Source organism: Argiope bruennichi, chromosome 11 (assembly GCF_947563725.1).
Source record: "Argiope bruennichi chromosome 11, qqArgBrue1.1, whole genome shotgun sequence".
In the NCBI taxonomy this organism is placed as follows: Eukaryota; Metazoa; Arthropoda; class Arachnida; order Araneae; family Araneidae; genus Argiope; species Argiope bruennichi.
Window position 1 is genome coordinate 89764122 of NC_079161.1, and position 22562 is coordinate 89786683.

At 40.2% G+C, this 22562-nt stretch overlaps 3 protein-coding genes across 3 annotated transcripts in view; all 3 read right to left on the bottom strand.

The window, feature by feature from the left end:
* Positions 1–22562, bottom strand: part of LOC129956454 (pyruvate kinase PKM-like) — a 181701-nt gene that overhangs the window by 74615 nt on the left and 84524 nt on the right. The window lies entirely within an intron of this gene.
* Positions 8512–9786, bottom strand: LOC129956748 (uncharacterized). The gene has a single exon (XM_056068687.1). The coding sequence runs from the start codon at positions 9784–9786 to the stop codon at positions 8512–8514; it is 1275 nt and encodes a 424-aa protein (XP_055924662.1).
* LOC129956749 (uncharacterized) lies at positions 18223–19419 on the bottom strand. The gene has a single exon (XM_056068688.1). The coding sequence runs from the start codon at positions 19417–19419 to the stop codon at positions 18223–18225; it is 1197 nt and encodes a 398-aa protein (XP_055924663.1).

Below are 22562 nucleotides of genomic sequence, written 5' to 3' on the forward strand. Positions count from 1 at the left end.
ATTCAGAAATGAAATGTATGGGACATCCCAAGGCGGAAAGCAAAAAGAATCAACAGTCGTGATGGTGACATTTGAAAGGTCCGAATCACGCATGAGCAATTTTGCTCTCTCATTGAATGGAAGAACATGTGAGGGGCGGGCATTATATAGTCTGCGAAGACCTACGGGAAGATTCATATGACAAATAGGGTGATTAGGGACAGATCTTGTACGATAATAGTATAGAGTAGATAACTTTAAACGCCTTAAAGGGAGAGAGGGTTGATGGCAAATAACATACAGGCTCTCTACTGGAGAGGTGCGAAATGCTCCAGAACAGATTCTTAGAGCAGTGTGGTGTACGGTATCCAATTGCCGCAAAGCCGTAGAGCGTGCAGACCCATACACCATGCAGGCATAATCAATGCGAGAAAGTACGACTGCTTGATAAATTCGTAGTAGGGAGGTTCGATCGGCACCCCAAGATGTTTTGGACAGAACTTTTAGCATATTCAATGATTTCTCACACTTCTGCCGTAGGTGTAAGATGTGAGGGAGGAAAGTGAGCTTTCGATCAAGAATCACTCCCAAAAACAGAATTTCATTCACCACTGGAATTGAAATATTCCGAATATGAATATTCGGATCAAGGTGAACATTTCTTTTCCTGCAAAAATGGACGCATCGGCTCTTCTCCGGAGAGATAGTATGCCCATTGTTGTCGCACCACTCTACCACTTTATTAACGGCATTTTGCAATTGCCGCTCTATTAAATTCATATTGCTACCTTGGCATGAGATCTGAAGGTCATCGACATAAAGTGATCCATGAACAGATGAAGGTAAAAGAGTTAAAATTTGATTAAGATGAACAATAAAAAGAGTGACACTGAGGACATTTCCCTGAGGAACTCCCTCAGCCTGGATAAAATTAGATGAATACGTGTTGCCAACGCGAACTCTGAAAGTCCGATGTGATAAAAAGTTTTGTAAAAATATGGGGAGGTTTCCCCTAAAACCTAAGTTAAAAATTGTAGAAAGTATGCCAAAGCGCCAAGCACGGTCGTATGCCTTCTCAATATCAAAGAATATGGAGATAAGGTGGTTCCTCCTAACAAATGCGTTGCGTATCTGGGTTTCCAGTAGTATTAGGTTGTGAAAAGTAGACCGACCTCTACGGAAACCACTCTGCAATGGGGAGATACATCCCTGTTTCTCCAGTTCATATACAAGCCGTGTATTCACCATGCGCTCAAAGGTCTTACAAAGGCAACTCGTCAGAGCGATTGGTCTGTAGTTCAGAGAATTGGATGGTTCCTTTCCAGGTTTTAAGATTGGGATCACAATAGCCTCGCGCCATTGTGAAGGGTACTTCTGTTCAATCCATATTCTGTTAAATAATATTAACAGATTGGAAAGGGAAGTTGTATTCAAATGGCGGAGCATATTATATGTGATCCCATCTGGGCCAGGACTTGTATCATTGGCTTTAGATAAGGCCGTTTCCAGTTCAAACATCCTGAATTCGCAGTTATATGGAAAAGGGCGTCGGTCATTAAAGCGTAGACGTAACCGTTCCGCGCGATTCTTAATAGCCACAAATGTAGGACTGTAAGAGTCAATTGCGGACACTTCCGAGAATGCTTGACCAAGAATATTGGCAACATCTAATGGGGTTGAGTGCACCATATTTCCTGTATTTAAAACAGGCAAGGAGGTTTCACTATATATTCCATTAGCGTCCTTTACTTTTTTCCACATATGTTTACTGGAAGTGTAGGATGTGATGGAGGATACGAATTTTATCCAAGATTCTCTCTGACTTCCACGACGAATGCGACGAACAAGTGCTTTGGCGTGCTTAAATGCAATCAAATTTTCTGTTGTCGGATACCTTCGGAAAATATTCCAAAGTTTTTTTTTTGTTTTTATGACTGTCGCGACAAGCTTCATTCCACCACGATCTCCGAAATTTTCTTAGACGTGGGGAAGTCTTCGGAATAGTGGCATTCGCGGAGCTTATGCAGTTAATGACATGTTGTACTGCTTCCGTGATGTCGTAAGTACGGACCATGTTCTCGGTGATATCTGCCAATTGCGTGAAAGTATCCCAGTCTGCCCGCTTGAATTGAAACCGCGGAGGACAGGGAGTCGCACCACCGCTATCAGCATGGGAGACAATAATAGGAAAGTGATCACTATTATGTAGATCTTTGCTGACTGTAAAGGTCAAAGATGGCAAGAGTTCAGGTTTTGTGGTTTTGTGTGTTTTTACTGGCGCAAGAGCCATATTTGGCTATACTGCGCCAATCAAATGGTAAAAGTATAAAATTTGTTTAAAAACACCCATTTATTTAATTAACACAGACATAAAGAAAATTTCCAAAAGATTAGAAAATAGTTTTAACATTTTAAAATTAAAAAACTATGATTCATGAAATTTTGATACAATGATGGAATGTACAAATACACAAAAAGGAATGATTAAAAAGTCTATATATAAGTTAAAAAGTCAATAGCTTTTAAGAATTTAAAAATATTCGGGTGGTATCTTTCACCCACTAAGTCCTGCAATGTTGAAGACAGGGTAAAAAAACGAGCACGGTATGAATTAAAGAGAGGACATTCAATTAGGATATGCCGAATAGTAAAATTAACTTTGCAGCCATTGCACATAGGCGCATTTTCGCCAAATATGAGATGTTTGTGGGTAAAGCGCGTATGTCCTATACGGAGACGTGTTAATTTAACATCCATCTCACGTATAGGATGGACAGGCCAAGGCACAATGTTCGCTTTAATAAAATGTAATTTATTTTCAATCTGCAGATCCCATGATTTTTGCCAGATAGAGGAGAAATGATGAGCAATGGACCTTTTAACATCATTAAAGGGAAGGCTCATGCTCAAAGAAGTCGATGCAGACTTTGCAGCCAAGTCTGCCTTCTCATTTCCCAAGATACCGACATGACTCGGAACCCAACAGAAGATTACTTGAAACCCATCATTCTGAAGCAGGCGCAAAGTGAGCAAAATTTTAATGGCAATCGGATGGATCCGATTGTGGTAATGCGACAGTGTCTCCAGTGCGCTCATGCTATCAGTGTAAATAATAAATTTGTGCTGAGTAAAGGATGAAATTTTCTCAAGTGCGCAGAAAATTGCCACCAACTCAGCAGTAAAAACTGAGCAACAATTATGCAGACGGTGGCTGAGTGTATCAGATGGAAGTATGATGCCACAACCAGCATAACCATCCGATTTTGAGCCATCCGTGAAAATTGGCACAAAGGAAGAATACCGATAGCGATGATATAAAAAGAGCTGTTGGAAGACAACTGGAGCAGTTAATGATTTATCAAAGCCAGTAAAAGGATTCAAAAACGAAAACTGCGGTATATCCCAAGGTGAAAAACTAAAAGTGTCAACAACTTTAACATGAACAGCGTTAATGTCCGAGTCATTCAAAAGCAATTTAGTTCTCTCACAAAATGGGAGGATGTGAGAGGGACGAGCATTATAAAGTCGACGAAGACTAACTGGTAATGGCATGTGGCTCAAGGGATGATTCAAAACAGATTTAATTCGAAAATAAAATATGGCAGACAATTTTTTACGCCTTAAACAAAGGGGTAGCTGATGGCATATAACGTATAGGCTTTCAACCGGAGAAGTACGGAATGCACCTGAACAGATACGCAAAGCAGAATGGTGAATGGTATCCAGTCGCCTCAAAACTGATGGGCAGGCGGAACCATACACCGTACACCCATAGTCAATTCGGGAAAGAATTACTGCTTCGTAAACACGGATTAAGGAGGTTCGATCGGCACCCCAAGATGTTTTCGAGAGCACTTTTAAAATGTTCAATGATTTCTCACACTTCTTCCGTAAATATAAGATATGTGGCAGGAAGGTGAGCTTCCGATCAAGAATCACTCCTAAAAACCGTACTTCGTTCACCACAGGGATTTGAGTATTTCGAATATGTATATTCGGATCAAGGTGAAGCTTTCTTTTCCGGCAAAAGTGGACACATTGGCTCTTCTCCGGAGAGATAGTATGCCCATTGTTATCGCACCAAGATACTAATTTATCTACGGCAGTTTGTAAATTTTGTTCAATTACATTCATATCGCTATCTTGGCATGATATCTGCAGATCGTCAACATAAAGGCTGGCATGTACAGATGAAGGTAAGCTTGTTAAAATTTGGCTAAGATGAACGATAAAAAGCGTGACACTGAGGACACTTCCTTGGGGAACTCCCTCAGCTTGAATAAAATGATTTGAATAAAAGTTGCCTAAACGAAAGCGAAATGTTCGATGAGATAAAAAGTTCTTTAAAAATATGGGAAGAAAACCCCTAAAACCAAAGTTATAAAGTGTTGAAAGTATTCCAAAGCGCCAAGCACGGTCATAGGCCGTTTCTATATCAAAAAATATGGAGACAAGGTGATTCCTCTTAACAAAAGCGTTACGGATCTGGGTTTCCAGTAAAATGAGATTGTCGAAGGTGGAACGATCTCTCCGGAAACCACTCTGCAACGGCGAGATACATCCTTGTTTCTCCAATTCAAAGATAAGACGAGCGTTGACCATGCGCTCAAAGGTTTTACAAATGCAACTTGTTAGAGCAATTGGCCTGTAGCTCAGAGGATTGGAAGATTCCTTGTCAGGTTTCAGGATTGGAATCACAATAGCTTCACGCCATTGTGATGGGTACTTCTGCTCCGTCCAGATTCTATTAAATAAAAATAGTAGGTTGGTAAGCGAGTTTTCATTCAAATGGCGAAGCATACTATATGTGATTCCATCTGGCCCAGGACTTGTATCACGGGCTTGAGACAAGGCGGCTTTTAATTCAAACATCCTAAACTCACAGTTGTATGGATAGGAACTTCGGTCATTAAAATTCAATGATAACCGTTCCGCTGGATTCTTAATTGCCAGAAATTCAGGACTATAAGAATCCATAGCGGAAACCTGTGCGAATGTATGACCAAGAATATTGGCTATGTCTAATGGGAAAGAGTGCATCTCAGTTCCGGTTTTTAAAACAGGGATGGATGATTCACTATAAATCCCATTAGCAGCCTTTACTTTCCTCCATAAATGTTTACTGGAAGTAGAAGATGTGATTGATGATATAAATTTTATCCACGATTCTCTTTGACTACGTCGGCGAATGCGGCGAGCAAGCGCTTTGGCTCTTTTGAAAGCGACAAGATTCTCTGTTGTTGGGTATCGTCTAAAAATATTCCATAGTTTCTTTTGATTCTTATGGCTGTCGTGGCATTCTTTATTCCACCACGGTTTGTAAAACTTCCTTAGACGCGAGGAAGATTTTGGTATGGTGTTATTAGCGGCTTTTATAAGTGTTTGAATGACATGTTGAACTGCTTCTGTGATGTCTGAAATACTGACCATAGCTTGTGAGATGTCTGCTGAGTACATAAACATATCCCAGTTTGCTCGATGGAATAAAAAACGTGGAGGACGTAGAGTCTTGTTTCCTCCTTGAGCATATGAGACAATAACTGGAAAATGATCACTATTGTATAGATCATTACTGACTGAAAATTTAAGCAACGGCAAGAGTTCAGGAGAACATATGGCCAGATCAAGTGTATGGAAGCTACGTGTGGGTTCATGGAAGTACGTTTTCTGTTCAGTATTGAGCAGGCAGAGACAGTTGTTAGAAATAAACTGCTCAATTTTCCGCCCTCGAGAGTTTGTACTTTCTGAACCCCACAATGTACTATGTCCGTTAAAGTCGCCCAGTAAGAGAAATGGTGAGGGAAGCTGGTCTACTAGGTTATCAAGATCTTGCTGACATATAACTGCATGAGGTGGTAAGTAAAGACAGCAGACTGTGACTAATGTCCGTACATGAACTTGTACAGCCACAGCCTGTAGAGATGTATGTAGAGTTAGAGGTGTGCTCGGATAAAGGTTAGAAGTGAAAATACAGACACCTCCAGAACTGTGAGATTCTGTGTCTGCATCTTTCCGAACACAGCTGTAACCGCGCAGTTTAATAGGAATGTTTGGTGCCAAAAAGGTTTCTTGAACACCAAGACAAACGGGATGAAATTTATTAATGATGGACTTGATGTCAGGAAGTTTGGACCGAATGCCACGACAATTCCATGAAAGGAAGGTACCCATTAAGAAATTTTTGTATTAACAGAAAAGTCACTATCAGTTGTTTGAGTTGGCGAAACATCGCAACTCATTTCCAATTCATCGTCATCCCCTTCAGATGGATGAAGCTCAATGATATCGGGACTTTTGGGTGCGCCACCAAAAATGGATTTGAAATCCTTATGGGCGATATCCTGCGTCGCCAGCCCCAGTGCGACCGAGTTCTGTGTTTTTGATAATTTTAATTTTGAAGCCAACTGTGTCGATGAAGAGCCACGTTTCGCAAGCTTTAATTTCAGTGAATTTTGAGATTTCGAATTAGATTTGGATTTGACTGGTTTGATGTTGTCAGGGATATTTTTTACAGTAGGTTCAACTTCAGATTCAGAGGATTTATCTGTATTTTTGTTTTCGGTGGAGTATTTAACACAATTTTTACAGGAACAATTTGCACAAAACGGTTTTTTTGTTACAGATGCATATGTTAAGCCGGGTGTGGGTGTTTGAGCTAGAACTTTTTTTCTAGCTTCAGGATAGGATAAATTTTCTTTAGTTTTAATTGCTGTTATTTGTTTTTCTAGTTGCCAGCGCTCACAATTTCTGGAAAATGAAGCATGATTGCCTCCGCAGTTTACACACTTTTCTGGTGAGCAACACTGCTGGCTATCATGGCCCTTTTCTGCACAACGGGCGCAAGTGAGGGTCCCGCGGCAGTTTGTTTTCGAATGACCAAAACGCTGGCATTGAAAACATCGTAAAGGATTTGGAATATATTGTCGTACGGGTAATTTTATATAGCCTGCGTATAAAAATTCTGGTAATTTCGGACTATGAAAGGTAATAATAAAATGTTTTGTAGGGAGAAGTTGCCCATCCCTGCGAATATTAATTTGGCGTACATTTGTAACTCCTTGTGGCTTGAGTTCCATGGTTATTTCCTCTAGAGGAACGTTAAACAGCTCTCCACATGTAATTACACCCTTTGAATAGTTAAGTGACATGTGGGAGCTTACAGTGACAGGTATTGTTGCCAAAGCTTTTAATTTTATGATTTGCTGGGCTTGCTTTTTCGAGCAGACTTCCACCAGCAAATCACCTGAACGCATTTTGCGGATGGATTGAACTTCACCGACAACTGCTGCTATTGCTTTTTGAACGAGAAAAGGCGAAACATTATTAAAAGTTTCTTGCTTATCAGACACTCTTTTTATAACGAAATATGTATCAAATGGAGTAGGAGATGAAAAATGTATTTGTTTTCGATGCCCACTGAAGGGAGATTTCTTGGAGGAGCCCATGCGATATTAGAGATGATTCGGGTCCGACGGCACCGCCCACCACGGAGCCCAACAAGGGATGGCAGCCACCGGCTCTAGACGTCTAGCCTCGGCACTTACCATAGTGCTAATCGGTTACCTATACGCTCGGAGTTACCCCCGGGGACAGTGACCACCCTTAACGCCAAGCCCAAGGAGTAACCCCTTCGCTTGATCCCTAGCAGACTAGCCACTCAGGTGACTAGCTACCAGCCGATTGATGCACAGGGGACCACAGTGCACCACCCGTCTTTCAAATGGGTCGCCACGCACGGCCAACACGTGGGACATTGGCTGTCCATGAGAAGCAAGAAGCAAACAGAGCGGCGACAGCTTCTCATGGAGAGCTCCCTCGCTTGCCGTCGAGGGAAGGAAAGACACAGCAGAAAGCAGAAGGCGTAGGGGAGAGCGAACTGAAAGGGAGTATAGATCCCTGGGTACCTCGGGATTGGGACACCCGTACTCACCTATAGTAGGTGAGCCCCTGAGGGGGGCAAGAGTTCAGGAGAGCAAATGGCTAGATCAAGGCTATGGAAGCTACGGGTGGGTTCATGAAAGTACGTCTTCTCATCATTATTGAGCAGACAGATACAGTTATTTGTTAGTAACTGTTCTATCTGCCGCCCACGAGAGTTTGTACTATCTGAACCCCACAAAGTACTATGTCCATTGAAATCGCCACATAAAATAAAAGGCTTCGGAAGCTGGTCCACTAACTGGTCAAGATCTTGCTGACGTACGACATCATGAGGCGGTAAATAAATGCAACAGACTGTGACCAAAATTCGTGTCTGAACTTGCACAGCCACAGCCTGTAGAGAAGTTTGTAAAGTGAGAGGTGTGCTCGGATATATATTAGAAGTGAAGATACAGACTCCTCCCGAACTATGAGATTCAGTGTCTGCATCGTTCCGAACACAATTATAACCGCGAAATTTAATTGGAATATTGGACTTCAAGAAGGTCTCTTGAAGACCAAAACAGACAGGATGAAAGGTGTTCATAATGGTCTTAATGTCAAAAGGTTTGGACCGAAGGCCGCGACAATTCCAAGAAATGAAGGTACCCATTAAGAATTCGGGATTGCAGGTAAGTTAATAGGTGCATGTGGTAGAGTTGCGGAAACTTCACAACTCATGTGCAAATCCTCATCCTCATCTGATGGATGGAGAGAAAGGCGATCTGGACTTTTGGGCATGCCACCAAATATTGACGACAAGTCCTTGTGGACTATACCCTGCGTCGCAAGTCCCAAAGCGACGGAATTTTTAGCTGCTGACTTTTTCAATTTTGAAGGCAGTTCCGGTTTTGAAATACCGCGTTTTGCTAACTTCAACGTCAGCGAGTTTTGCAATTTTTTCTTCAATTTCTTTTGTGATTTCTTAGGTCTGTCAAGTGTACTATTGTTGGAATGTTCAGAATCAGAATTCCTAATATTTTCAGGTGGCTTTGAATCGGCGTGAAATTTTACACAATTACTACACGAACAATTTGCGCAAAAGGTGTTCTGGACAGCAGAAGCGTAACTTTTACCAGGAATAGGAGTTTGTACTTGAACTCTACGCCTGGCTTCGGGATATGAAAGATCTTCTTTGATTTTTATTGTGATTACTTGTTTTTCAAGCTGCCAGCTAGGGCATGATCGAGAAAAAGAAGGGTGATCGCCTTTACAGTTCACACACTTTTCCTGTGCGGAACATTCCTGGCTATCATGCCCTTTTTCTGCACAGCGGGCACATGTTAAAGACCCGCGGCAATTTACTTTAGAATGGCCAAACCACTGGCACTGAAAGCATCTGAGTGGGTTCGGAATGTACGGCCTTACTGGGCGTCGTATATAACCTGCGTAAACAAATTCTGGTAGTTTGGGTGTCTGAAACGTTGAGATGTGATGTTTTGTTTCAAGGAGTTGTCCATTACGCCGTATCGTTATGCGACGGACATCTATAACTCCTTGCGGTTTCATTTCTGATTTTATTATATCTATGGGGACATTTAAGAGTTCCCCACAGGTAATGACACCTTTAGAGGTATTCAACGACTGGTGAGGACTTACAGTTATTGGTATATTTCCCAGTGCTTTTAATTTTTGAATCTGCTGGGCTTTCTTACGGGAATTCACCTCAACAAGCAAGTCACCAGAGCGCATTTTACGAATGGATTTAACATCTCCCACTGTTGCCGTTATAGCCTTTTGCACAAGGAAGGGAGAAACAGTTTGAAATGTTTCGTTATTTGAAGAAACTCGCTTTACAATGTAAAATGGATCAAAATGATTGGATATGTTGGAAGATATTGGAATGTTTCGATGCCCACTGAAGGGACCACGTTTGGAGGAGCCCATACGATATAGTAAATGATACAGGGTCCGACGGCACCGCCCACCACGGAGCCCAACAAGGGAAGGCAAATAACGGCTCTGGTTATTCTCAGCCTCGGCATCCACCCTAGTGCTAATCGGTACCTATACGCTGGGAGTTACCCCCGGGGACAGTGACCACCCTTTACGCCAAGCCCAAGGAGTAACCCCTTCGCTTGATCCCTAGCACACTAACCACTCAGGTGACTAGGTACCAGCCGATTGATGCACCGGGGACCACAGTGCACCACCCGTCTTTCTAATGGGTCGCCACGCACGGCCAACACGTGGGGTTTTGGCTGTCCATGAGAAGCAAGAAGCAAACAGAGCGGCGAAAGCTTCTCATGGAGAGCTCCCTCGCTTGCCGTCGAGGGAAGGAAAGACACAGCAGACAGCAGAAGGCGTAGAGGAGAGCGAACTGAAAGGGAGTAAAGATCCCTGGGAACCTCGGGATTGGGACACCCGTACTCACCTATAGTAGATGAGCCCCTGAGGGGGTATTTGGTATGTAAACCATAGAAAAGATTTGCTAATCATAGATCAGAAACCATCCAGATCCGTTAATGTCTCCATACGTCCCATAGAGTCAGAAAATATGATTTTAACCACAAGCATTACCCTATTTACCTATTAATGGAGTCAATTTACTGAAAGAAGCCCTTTTATCTAAGTTAGTATTATAATTTTTAAATCATTTAAACGAAAATGAATGTTTGAAAGTAAAAACAGAGTTCTATTTTCTTTTTTTTTGTTAGGAAACAGATAAAAATTGCTTTGCTAAGCTTGCTTCTACCTTGAAGATGAATTCATACCATGGCGAGTAATGTCCTGATACTTTTGTACATATTTGATTTAATCTCTTGATTTACAACATCTCAATTAATATAAATAATATTCTTATTGAATTTTATACCATCAAATTTGATATGCAACAGAAAGTTTTAAAAAAATTCTAATTGTTCAAAACTTGTAATTGAAAACCATAGATATCAACTTCATATAATGTAAGCATTTAAATATCTGTGGTATATTTTCTATGTTAAACCAACTCTTTTTTTTTTACATTAGTTATTAAAATTATATTTTTGACTTATTTACATCTCTCCTTTATCCCCAGAGACGGAAGGAATGATGAAAAAAAGAAAAGGAAGAATAAAGAACATGAAGAATCTAATAAGAAGAAATCCCAGACGGTACCCTTATTTTGCGAGTGTTCCACGTCATCTTTCGATACTTGACCAGCTCAACCAAAATTAGACTTGGTTTCAGCAGAAGATGGCAATTTTTCTTCTTCTATGCCCGAGCTCGCCATTCATCTTGAGCGTGGTTATATTTTAACGATGAAAGAATATTAGAGTATTAAATACATGCATTTGGATTTGGAGTTTTGGATTTTACTGGCAAAAGAGTCATGTATTAAACATATATGCTTTCAACGGTCGTATAACTAACTGATTCAACTTACCAGTTGGCCTAAAGGATAACCAAACAGCAACCATCCAATTAGCGACAGACCATGCATCAAAGTGCAGCAGAAATATAAGTACTTCCGATTGCATATTCTAAAGTAAAATGCTTTACTTAAAGGAACATGCGTTCTAAAACTCTCTTGAAAGCTACCGAAAAGATTTGCTTCAATATTTAGATCCACTATTTGCTCTATCAGAAAATGAAACAGACATTTTTTATCTTATTTTTCTGATCGAAAACGTTTTGTTATATGCATGAAAATATTTTTTTTTTAATTCATTGTGATGATAATATAAAAGAGCAGAATTTTTTAAATTTCCATTTTATTGTTAGATATTATTTTCGAGTTTAGATTTAGCTAAAAATATTTCAGAAACTTATATAGCTCGCAAAATTTCTTAAACTAAAAAAAATAAATGTATTTTAAATATAAATACCAGTGATGTTAAATGCTTTCTTTACTGTAGAATTGCTAGATTATATACAGAAAAATTCAATACAAAAAATCCAGCTTCTTACAGAAAATCCCTAAAACATTTAAATTTTTCCCTCTTAAATTTTCCTGTGGCAGCATTTAATCAAATGCAAATGTTGTTGTTGTTGTTGTGCGATTTTATTGGCGCAAGAGCCATTCTTGGCCATACTGCGCCAAGCGTATGGTATCAAATGCAAATGTTTGAAGAAAAAAAATAGCAGCATTAATGTTATAGGTTTGAGAAAATTACCTTTCCATTTTATTTGAATAAAAGATTTTAACAAAGCAGGTTGACTTATTGCTTTTTAATTACATATTTTAACAGATTATAAAAGGAGAAAAATAGTTGCAGTTTTCACTGCACAAATTGTTTATCGAGTTTCAGGAGAAAAGAAACACTCGAATCCCACTAAATGTTCTGTTTGTTAAAAAAAAACCCTCTGAAATAGTAAATGCTTTCTTTAAGTAATAATAGTCTAAAATTCAACTCATACCAAGAGATGTTCAAAGATCCCTTTCGCATTTATGCTGACTTTGAGGGTCTTAAAACAGAAATACATAATATTTTTCAAAAAAATAACAGTTTAAGAGTCAGAATTCATAAGCATGAGCCAATTTGCTGTGCACTTTTCGTCATTAATAAAAAACAGGTTGTTTTTTTTAATTATTATCGTAGAACAGAAAGTGTTGGAAATTTTTTGGAATGTCTAAAAAACCTGGAAACGACTGTTTGTTTCGATTTTTTTAATCCTGTTCGTTGCCCACTGAAGGCAGAAAATTTTTCAGGCCACATGCAATATGAACAGGGTTTCGGGTCCGACGGCACCGCCCACCAACAAGCCCAACAAAGGAAGGCAGATACCGGCTTCGGTCATTCCAAACCTCGGCGCTTACCCTAGCGCTAGCCGGAACCTATACGCTCAGAGATACTCCCGGGGACAGTGACCACCCTTAACGCCAAGCCCAAGGAGTAACCCCTTCGCTAGATCCCTAGCAGACTAGCCACTTAGGTGGCTACGTATCAGCCGATTGATACACCGGGGACCACAGTGCACCATCCATCTGATGGGTCGCCACGCGCGGCAAACACGTGGGGGTATTTGCTGTCCATGAGAAGCAGGAAGCAAAGAGAGCAGCGACAGCTTCTCATTGAGAGCTCTCTCGCCTACCCTCGAGGGAAAGAAGAATGACAGTCAAAAGCAGATTGCATTGGATTTGTGGGTTTTAATGGCGCAAGAGCCAATTCTGACCATACTGCGCCAAACAAACGTATGGTTAAAATATATATAAAAAGAATTATGCGTGTAAAGTTTAATAAGTGTCAAAATGCACTATGATTAAAATGTCGGCATGGTGTTTTTAAAAGAGAACAAGATGTTTAAATTACATGATGATAAAATATTAAATAAAAGGGTACACACCTATAGCTTTTAAAAATGTATTGATGGGTATATATAGAATTTTACTTTTTTCGTGTTCTCTGAAATTATTTTTAATAAAATATTTTTTTCCTATTCCTGTTTTAAAGTATAGAAAACAAATCCAATAATGGTTCTCTATGTTTTGTAAAATTATTTTGCAAGCGTTTGCTTGTGATGCTTTTGAAACAATATTTCTGTTTCCATTCTTTTACTCCCAAAATTCTTTTGACCATTCGTCGTCCGGCTCGAATGTTGTTTGTTTGGTACCATTCCTTACGTTCATGTCATTTTATTAACCATCCTCGTCTAAGAATGAAAATATCCATAGATAAAAATCTTTTACGTCATTTGTTTCATATAACCATGTTTGGATTCGTTTACTATACTTTAAAACAAGAATAGGTTGCTTTTTTTTGTGAACGTGCGTGAGTGTCAAGAAAATATTTTCCGTCGGCTGTAAATTGGTAGCGTGTGCAAACCACTCTGGTATCAACTATGTCCGACGAGGACGACGATGTTACCATGTCATCTCCTAATGCTGTGCCGCTGTCCACTAAGGTCATGTCATCTCCTAATGCCGTGCCCATGCGAAAAAGACCATTTTTCAAGTGCCGACGTCGACGAGGAATGACACGTATTTCTCCCTGGATTCCAAGAACGATTCAACAATATAATCACCGACATGGCAGGGGAATATTGTGCTTCCGAAACCATGCCTATTGTCTGACTAATGGCATCACGTCGTATGTTGTGGAAAATTATCCAGACTTTGAAAGGAAACTGTTGCAACACGTGGCCGATATGGAAATTACTACCTTGTACGTGACGGATACGGCCACCCAGGTTCTTTGGCGACTTGTACACAAAACCGATGACATATCGGTAAACGGTAACATGAAAAAAATTTGGATCAATGTTGGTGTGGTGTGGTGTGGCAATAATGAATGGATGTTCACAATATGCATTGGTGCAAAAAATATTACAAACTGTTTTGAAAAATTCTTAGAGAACACACAAAAATTTTTTTTGAATACACTTCCACATCACTACTTGCTTCAAGTGTTTAACACTGCAATCGCCCATGCTACTGGATCTACCCATGCTCGTCGTTCCACCTCCTCTTTCTCCTATTCCGGTATGGTATGGTATGGTATAGTAGGGTTTTTTGGCACAAGGTCCAATTTAGGACAAGCTGCGCCATTCACAAGGATTTTCAAACAGTTCCGTTATAAAATGTGTAGATAAAAGGAAGATGCATTGTAAAACGTCAAAAGTTGAGAAGATATATGATATATATAATGATTTGACACAAGAATAAAAATAAATCTCAATTTTAAATACTATGAAAAAAACCAATGGCTTTTAAAAAGTCAAAAAGTTTTGAGTGAGGTTTCTCACCCACCAAGTCCTGTAAATTTAAAAAGGACGAATGAAAGTAAGTTAAACGATCAGAAGTAAAATTAGGGCATTGAATAAGAATGTGTGCAATAGAATTGACTACTCCACAGTTCGTACAATGAGGGGTTCGTTCACCAAACAGTAAATGTCTATGCGTATATCTTGTGTGCCCAATGCGTAGACGAATTAATTTTACATCTGCGCATCGATTTTGTAAAACTGACCACATATTTATTTTTGGTTGAATAGCATGTAGTTTGTTATCAACCTGCGTGTCCCAAACTTTCTGCCACTCCTCATAGATATATCGTTTGATATATCCCGAAATATCACAGAAGGGAACACGAAATTCAAGAGGAATTGAAGCTAATTTTGCAGCCTGATCTGCAAGCTCATTGCCATAGATTCCAACGTGACTTGGTATCCAGCAGAAAATTACGTCGAAGTCCCTGTTCATCAGTACTGACAGTTGTTCCATGATTTGTGCAACAATCGGATGACAAGAATAATCAAAATTTTGCAATTGTTGCAAAACGCTCATGTTGTCGGTATATATGCAAAATTTACGAGAGTCAGATGAGGAAATACTTTGTAGCGCAAATAAAATAGCAGTTGCTTCTGCCGTATACACTGAGCAATATTTGGGGAGAGTATGGTTATATGTAGCGTTATCTAAAATAACACCGAAACCGACATGATTCATCGTTTTTGAACCATCAGTAAAGATTGCTTTATAGTTATTATACTGGGCACGATGTTCAAGGAAAATTCTCTGAAGCGAGCGTGCATCAATATGAGATTTTTTGAAACCAATGAATGGGTTTATATGAGAAATACATGGTGTAACCCAGGGAGGAAAGCAGAAATGGTCAATAGATAATATTCTTACTTCTGAAAGTTGTGTGCCAGAAATGAAAGATTTCATACGTTCATAAAACGGACGGATAGCTGTCGGACGAGCATTATAAAGTCGTTCTAAGAATTGACTGAGAGTGGTGTAAATTAAAGGATGCTTAGGTGTGGATGAAATTTTAAAATAATATTGCAATGACAATTTCTGGCGACGCAGAGAGAGTGGAAGTTGATAGCACGTCACATATAAGCTTTGCACTGGGGATGTGCGAAAAGCTCCAGAGCAAATCCTCAGGGCAGAATGATGGATGGTATCAAGTTTCTTCAAAGCAGTATTGCTGGTAGAGCCATATGCTATACAGCCGTAGTCTATTCGAGATAGAATCAGAGCCTCATAAATTCGGAGTAATGATGTCCTATCAGCCCCCCAAGATGTGTTGGAGAGAACCTTCAGAATATTTAGCATTTTCCCACATTTCTTTCGTAGAAAGGAGATGTGAGGATGGAAAGAGAGCTTTCGATCAAAAATTACCCCGAGAAAACGAGCTTCTGGGACCACGGGAAGAACTCTGTTGCTTATATAAACTTCTGGTTCAGGGTGAATACTACGTTTTCTACAAAAATGGACGCAACAACTTTTACTTGATGAAACTTTGTATCCATTCTGATCACACCATTTGACAAGGCTATTCACAGCAGTTTGGAGCTGTCTTTCAATCACTCTCATGTTTGATCCCTGGCAAGAAATTTGTAAATCATCAACATACAATGTGCCTAAAACTGATGAAGGAAGTATTAAAAAAACTTTAGAAATGTGGATGATAAAAAGGGTAACGCTTAATACGCTACCCTGAGGAACACCTTCCATTTGAATAAAAGAATCGGATAACGTCGATCCAACACGGACCTTAAAAACACGGCGAGATAAAAAATTTTCAATAAAAAGCGGCAATTGGCCACGAAACCCAAACTCAAAGAGGGTTCGAAGTATCCCATAACGCCAAGTCTGATCATATGCCTTTTCAATATCTATGAATATCGAGACCAAATGATTTCTGCGCACAAATGCATTACGGATTTCCGTCTCCAGCTGTAGAATATTGTCCAGAGTAGATCTACCTCTGCGAAATCCACTTTGATGTAATGGTATGAGTTTTCCCAATTCTAGTTGATGGATCAGTCGAAAATTGACCATTCTTTCAAATGTTTTGCTTAGACAGCTCGTAAGTGCAATGGGGCGATAGTTTGAAGGATCTGTCGGATCTTTCCCTGGTTTCAAAACTGGAATGATAATAGCTTCCTGCCATTGCGATGGAAAAATTCCCTCATTCCAGATTCTGTTATAAAGGCGAAGAATGTTGTAAAGTGAAGGAACACTTAAGTGACGAAGCATGTGGTATGAAATTTTATCAGGTCCCGGGCTGGTATTATTAGATTTGGAAAGTGCCTTTTGCAGTTCACACATATTGAATTCAGTGTTATATGGGAGGGTATGGCGTACTTTAAAGTTAATTGGTTGTCGCTCAGCACAGTTCTTTATTTTTTAAAAAGTAGGATTATAGCTATCTGAGCTAGCCACTTTGGAAAATGTTTCACCGATGATATTGGCAATGTCTCGTGGTGATGAGTATGTGAAAGAATTATGTTTTAAAATAGAAAATGTAAATTCCTGATACATACCGTTGGCAGCCTTTACTTTTTTCCATAAAGTTTTACTAGAAATATTGGATCTAATACTAGAGACATATCGAATCCAATATTCTCTCTGACTACGTCTTCGTATTTTGCGAGCACATGCCTTTGCATATTTGAATGCAACGAGATTTTCTATTGTCGGACGCCTTCTAAAAATGTCCCATCGCTTACTTTGCGCCTTCTGTGCTTCACGGCAGGCATTATTCCACCAAGGTTTTGAAAGTTTATGAGGTCTGGTAGAACTTTTCGGGATTGCAGCATCAGCGGCATATAATATGATTTCAGTAATTTGTTTAACTGCCTCTGAAATATCCAAACAATTAACCATCGCCTCAGTGATTGTGGCCAACTGCTGAAAGCTGTACCAATCTGCCCGTTGGAATAAGTAGACAGATGGTCGTTGTGCCATCCTAATATTATCAGCAAGGTCAATCAAAATTGAGAAGTGGTCACTATTCAGAAGATCTCTTCCAACTGAAAAATTTAAAAGTGGGAGTAATATTGGAGAACATATAGCGAGGTCTAATGAGTGAAATGAACGAGTGGGCTCGTGAAAATATGTCCTTTCATCACCATTTAACAGGCAGAGATTATAATCATGAATCAATTGTTCAATTTGCTGGCCACGAGAGTTAGTATCTTCATTTCCCCATAGGACGCTATGTCCGTTAAAATCACCAAGCAATATAAAAGGAACAGGAAGTTGATCTATTAAAGAATTTAATTCTTCTTGTGAAATCACTTCACGTGGTGGTAGATATATGCAGCAAACTGTTACGAGTCTCTTTATGTGGACTTGAACGGCAACAGCCTGTAAATTGGTATGAAGAATAAGGTGTGTGCTGGGGTAGAGGTTGGCAGTGAAAATGCAAACACCTCCCGAAACACTAGCATTTGAATTTGTATTCGCATCTCTCCGTACACAGCTGTATCCTCTAATTTTAGAAATTATTGAGGGTTTTAAATATGTCTCTTGTAAGGCAAAACAGGCAGGCTTGTATTCATTTAAAAGCGATTTTATTTCGACAGTTTTAGAACGATACCCACGACAATTCCATGAAATGAAACCAGACATTAAAAAAAAAAAAAACAAAGGAAGAATTGAAAAAGCTACGCATGGCTGCCTGGGGGCGATTTATTAGGAAAATGTTGATCCATTTCTACATCAGAGATATCAGATGTAGATGGACAAATTGATAGAACAGAATCTGAAGTAGTAGGGATATCTGGAGGTTTAGGAGGGATCCCAGTGTCAGATCTTTTGGCACTTGGAGATTTTGCTTTCTTGCGTTTCTTCTTAGGGAAACGAGCCAAAGAAAATTCAGAATCTTTGGATTGAGAAAGAGGTGGAGAATTTTTTGTCGAAGTAGAAGCTTGATTTCGACTGTTTTCAGTTTTTTGAAAGTTATTGATCTTAACTGATTCCTGAGACAAATGTTTACAAGAACACGTGTTCATAGTTATAATGTCTGTAATCTCTGTCTGAGAGCCAGTGCATTTTAATGTTGATTTCATGGCTCCACTGTAAGAAAGGCCAGGTTTAGGTGTCCTGTCTAAAACAAACTTTCTCGCTTCTGCATAGGTGATATTTCTTTTAACTTTCAGGCTTTGGATTTCTTTCTCCATCTTCCATTTAGGACAATCACGAGAATAAGCAGGGTGGGGTCCAGAGCAGTTTAAACATTTCAAAGCTTGAGAGCTACAAACTGACGTTTCATGGTCATCAGCTGAGCATTTAGCACATCTAAGGCTGCCACGGCAAGTTCCCTGTGAATGTCCGAATCTCTGACATTTGAAGCAACGCAGAGGATTCGGAACATAAGGTTTAACTTTGGATTGTACGTAGCCAGCTCGTATAAATTTCGGAAGTTCTGGACTACTGAAGGTCAGAATGACATGTTTTGTAGGAATGAATGAACCATTGCGTTTAATTTTTATGCGAAGAGCTGCACAAACTTTTTGGGAATGCAATTCCTGAACGAGTTCAGTCTCTGAACAATCAAAAAGATCTATATCAGAGATGACCCCTCGAGAAAAATTCAGCGTCCTGTGAGGAGTTACCTCTACAGGGAAGTCTCCAAGTTTTGTTAATTTCTGTATAGCAGAAATCTGAGCTTTTGATGAGGTCTCAATTAAAAGATCCCCAGATGGAAGTTTTTTTGTAGATTTAACATCACCAATAAATGAAGAGATCAATTTTTGAACTAGAAAAGGTGAAACTTTATGAAAGGTCTTTGGTGTGTGCAAGATTAGAAATCTAGTATCTTCTGTGATTGGTAAACGTGGCGAAGTGTCTGAAAAACCCATGCAAAAAGGGACAAAAATTCAAGCTCCGACGGCACCGCCCACCACGGAGCCCAACACGGGAAGGCAGCCACCGGCTCTGGTTGCCTCCAGCCTCGGCGCTTACCCTGATGCTAGCCAGAACTTATACGCTAAGGGCCACTTCCAGGAACCACCCTTAACGCAGAGCCCCAGAAGATGACCCCTTCGCTTGATCCCCTTGAGCAGACCAGCCAAATGGTTGGGATACCAGCCGATTGATACACCGGAGACCGTAATGTACCACCCGTCTAATGGGTCGCCACGCACGGCAAACACGTGGGGTTTTTGGCTGTCCATGAGAAGCAAGAAGCAAACAGAGTGGCGACAGCTTCTCATGGAGAGCTCCCTCGCTTGCCGTCGAGGGAAAGAAAAACACAGCAAAAAGCAGAAGACGTAGGGTAGAATAAGAATAAAGGGAGTAAAGATCCCTGGGAACCTCGGGATTGGGACACCCGTACTCACCTATAGTAGGTGAGCCCCTGAGGGGATTCTCCTATTCCGGAGTCATCTTCTAGTTTGGATCCATCTGCTAAGACCCAAGTGCTGAAGCCGGCGCATACTCAAAATGGATCCCATTCCTCACTGACTCTCCAAAAAAAATTATAATAGTCAATAAACCAGCCTTGGACAATGATAAAAGTAAATGAACTAGCTTTGGATATTCAATAACATTTACAAAAAATGGGTGCAATGTAAAATTATGCTATTCAAAATGGATCACTGAGCATGCGCCAACTCACAGTATATATAAAAGCTCGTGCGACTGTCTCCATTCATTTCTTGCAAAATGTCTCTGTCTTTGTATACCCAATTGCTGCGAGCAGTGTTGGAGCATTTGCCGGAGCCAGCAGAGGTTAATGTGGGTGAGGCCCACATGGAAGAGATGGTGAATCTTGTAAAAGAGATGATACCAACTATTGATGTGAGGTTTTTGCCAGTCATCAGCGAGAAATTGAAATCCGTCGCAAGGAAACGAGATGAACTGCTATGGTGTTTGTGGAAGATGGAAGGAATCCCCTATCTGATTGAATTTGCTATGGCACAATATTTCAAATACGATCGACATATGTGCCAGATTGACAAATGGATCAGATTAGGGGAACTCAACATACAGTCCGTCTACTCTTCCCCAGGGCCAGAAAGTTGTTTGGGCAAACCGTCAGATTGCCCGATCTGTACAGAGCCCTTACACAGAAACATCACGGCCTCATGCGGGCACAACTTTCATGGAGAATGTCTAGAAATGTGGATGAAAGAAAACATGTCTTGTCCAATGTGCCGAAAGAACCTCTGCGGGTATGCTTGGCATCGTTCATGAATGTCCTCTGAATGCCTCCAAAAAAATGGGAGAGAGTCGATACGATGCGAGTCGTATCGGCTCTCTCCCATTTTTTTGGATTCAAGGGTGTGCCAACCTTGAAGAGAGACTTTATCAGAAATTGGGATAATAGTAAATAAATTGTAATCTAAAGTTAATTTTGGCATTAGACTAGCTTTGGGGAAAAATGTAAAATTTGAATAGACTAGCTTTGGGGAAAAATGTAAAATTTGAATAGACCAGCTTTGGAAAAAAAAAGTAAAATTTTAATAGTAAATAAATATAAAAGTAATTACAATTTTTTTTTTTTTTTGCTGTCGTTATTGAACTGAAAGTATCCTAGGTAACGAGCCGTCGAAACGAAATGTCTTTTTATTTAGCCTCTTTTGCCAATGGGACGTCACATGAGAAAAGGTTGGTCGAAAATAGGGATTCTGTTAAAAACAGAAGGGGTACCGGTGCTGATATATTTTTTGAGCGACTGTATGAAAGCAATTATGAAAGCTTACGAAGCCCTTCGGCATTTGAAAGAATCGGACGAAAAATTTCATTTACCACCCGCAGCGGACTTGCCAACGTATAAAAGAATTTTAAAAACGTTGGAGGATTACAGAGACGTCGTGTGGGGCGTTAAAAAATGGGACTGTTTCCATTTGGAATGCGTAAACGATTTGCTGGCAGTCGTCTACCGTTTGGATTGCAAATTATTTGCCGGAGAATGGGACGAACAACTTTTTGAAACGTTTCAAGACGAAATGGACCGTGTCTCAGTTCATACAGATCCGGCAAATCGATATTACTAAATCTCCCACGAGAAAAAATGTAACGACCTGGCAATTTCGCGCTCCAGTCGAAGCGAGAGCTCACTTTGCCTCGTGTCCTGATGGCTCTCGAGTATTTAGAAACTGTGCGATACGTCGCACATGTACACATGTTCCGTTTCAACAATGGAATACATCTCCCGGTGGAGATTGGCATCGCTGAAGTTCTTGCAGATGGACAAATGGAGAGCCAGCGCCAGACCCTGCTCCTAACCATTAATCACTCCAATGATTATATGACAATGAAAGACCGGAGAACCAACCGAGTAGGGAGTGAAAATAGCTCCACGCTGCCGGCTACATTCCAGGGAGACATGAGACTCGAGGAGGCGCAGCGACGGGCCCGGCAATTCGTAGGCAAAGAACTGGTGGCTGTGAAGGGAGAGGAGGCCAAGAAATATTTTAAGTGTATTGGCCTCCCAAGAGTCGTAGACATAAAGACGCAGATTGCCGGAGACTGCCCTCGAGTGAGAGAGCTGAAGTCCACCACTCGTGAGAACCACTTTGCACATTTGATAATCGGGCGGTGCAGCAGAGTCATCGCAGTTGAATACGCTCGATTTATGGAAGAGAGACGAAAAGAGGAAAGAAAATTAGCCTGCGACGACTGGACTAAAGACCCGGGGGAGTACATTCCCCCACCCGTTCGAGCATCCACTCCCCCACCCGTGCTGGCATCCACACCAGTGTATGTAAATATGAAATTTTTTGATGGAATGGATACAATTACGTTTGAAAAAAAACCTTATAAATTTGTATTTCAATTTTAAATATGTTGTAAATTTAGAATTAATGTTCTAAATTTAGAATTAATAAATATGTTTGATTTGTAAACCCATGTGGACTTGCCAACGTATAAAAGAATTTTAAAAACGTTGGAGGATTACAGAGACGTCGTGTGGGGCGTTAAAAAATGGGACTGTTTCCAATTGGAATGCGTAAACGATTTTCTGGCAGTCGTCTACCGTTTGGATTGCAAATTATTT

Excerpts from the sequence above, each read along its gene's own strand:
- LOC129956748 (XM_056068687.1), bottom strand. The coding sequence starts at position 9,786 with ATGGGCTCCTCCAAACGTGGTCCCTTCAGTGGGCATCGAAACATTCCA.
- LOC129956749 (XM_056068688.1), bottom strand. The coding sequence starts at position 19,419 with ATGGGTTTTTCAGACACTTCGCCACGTTTACCAATCACAGAAGATACT.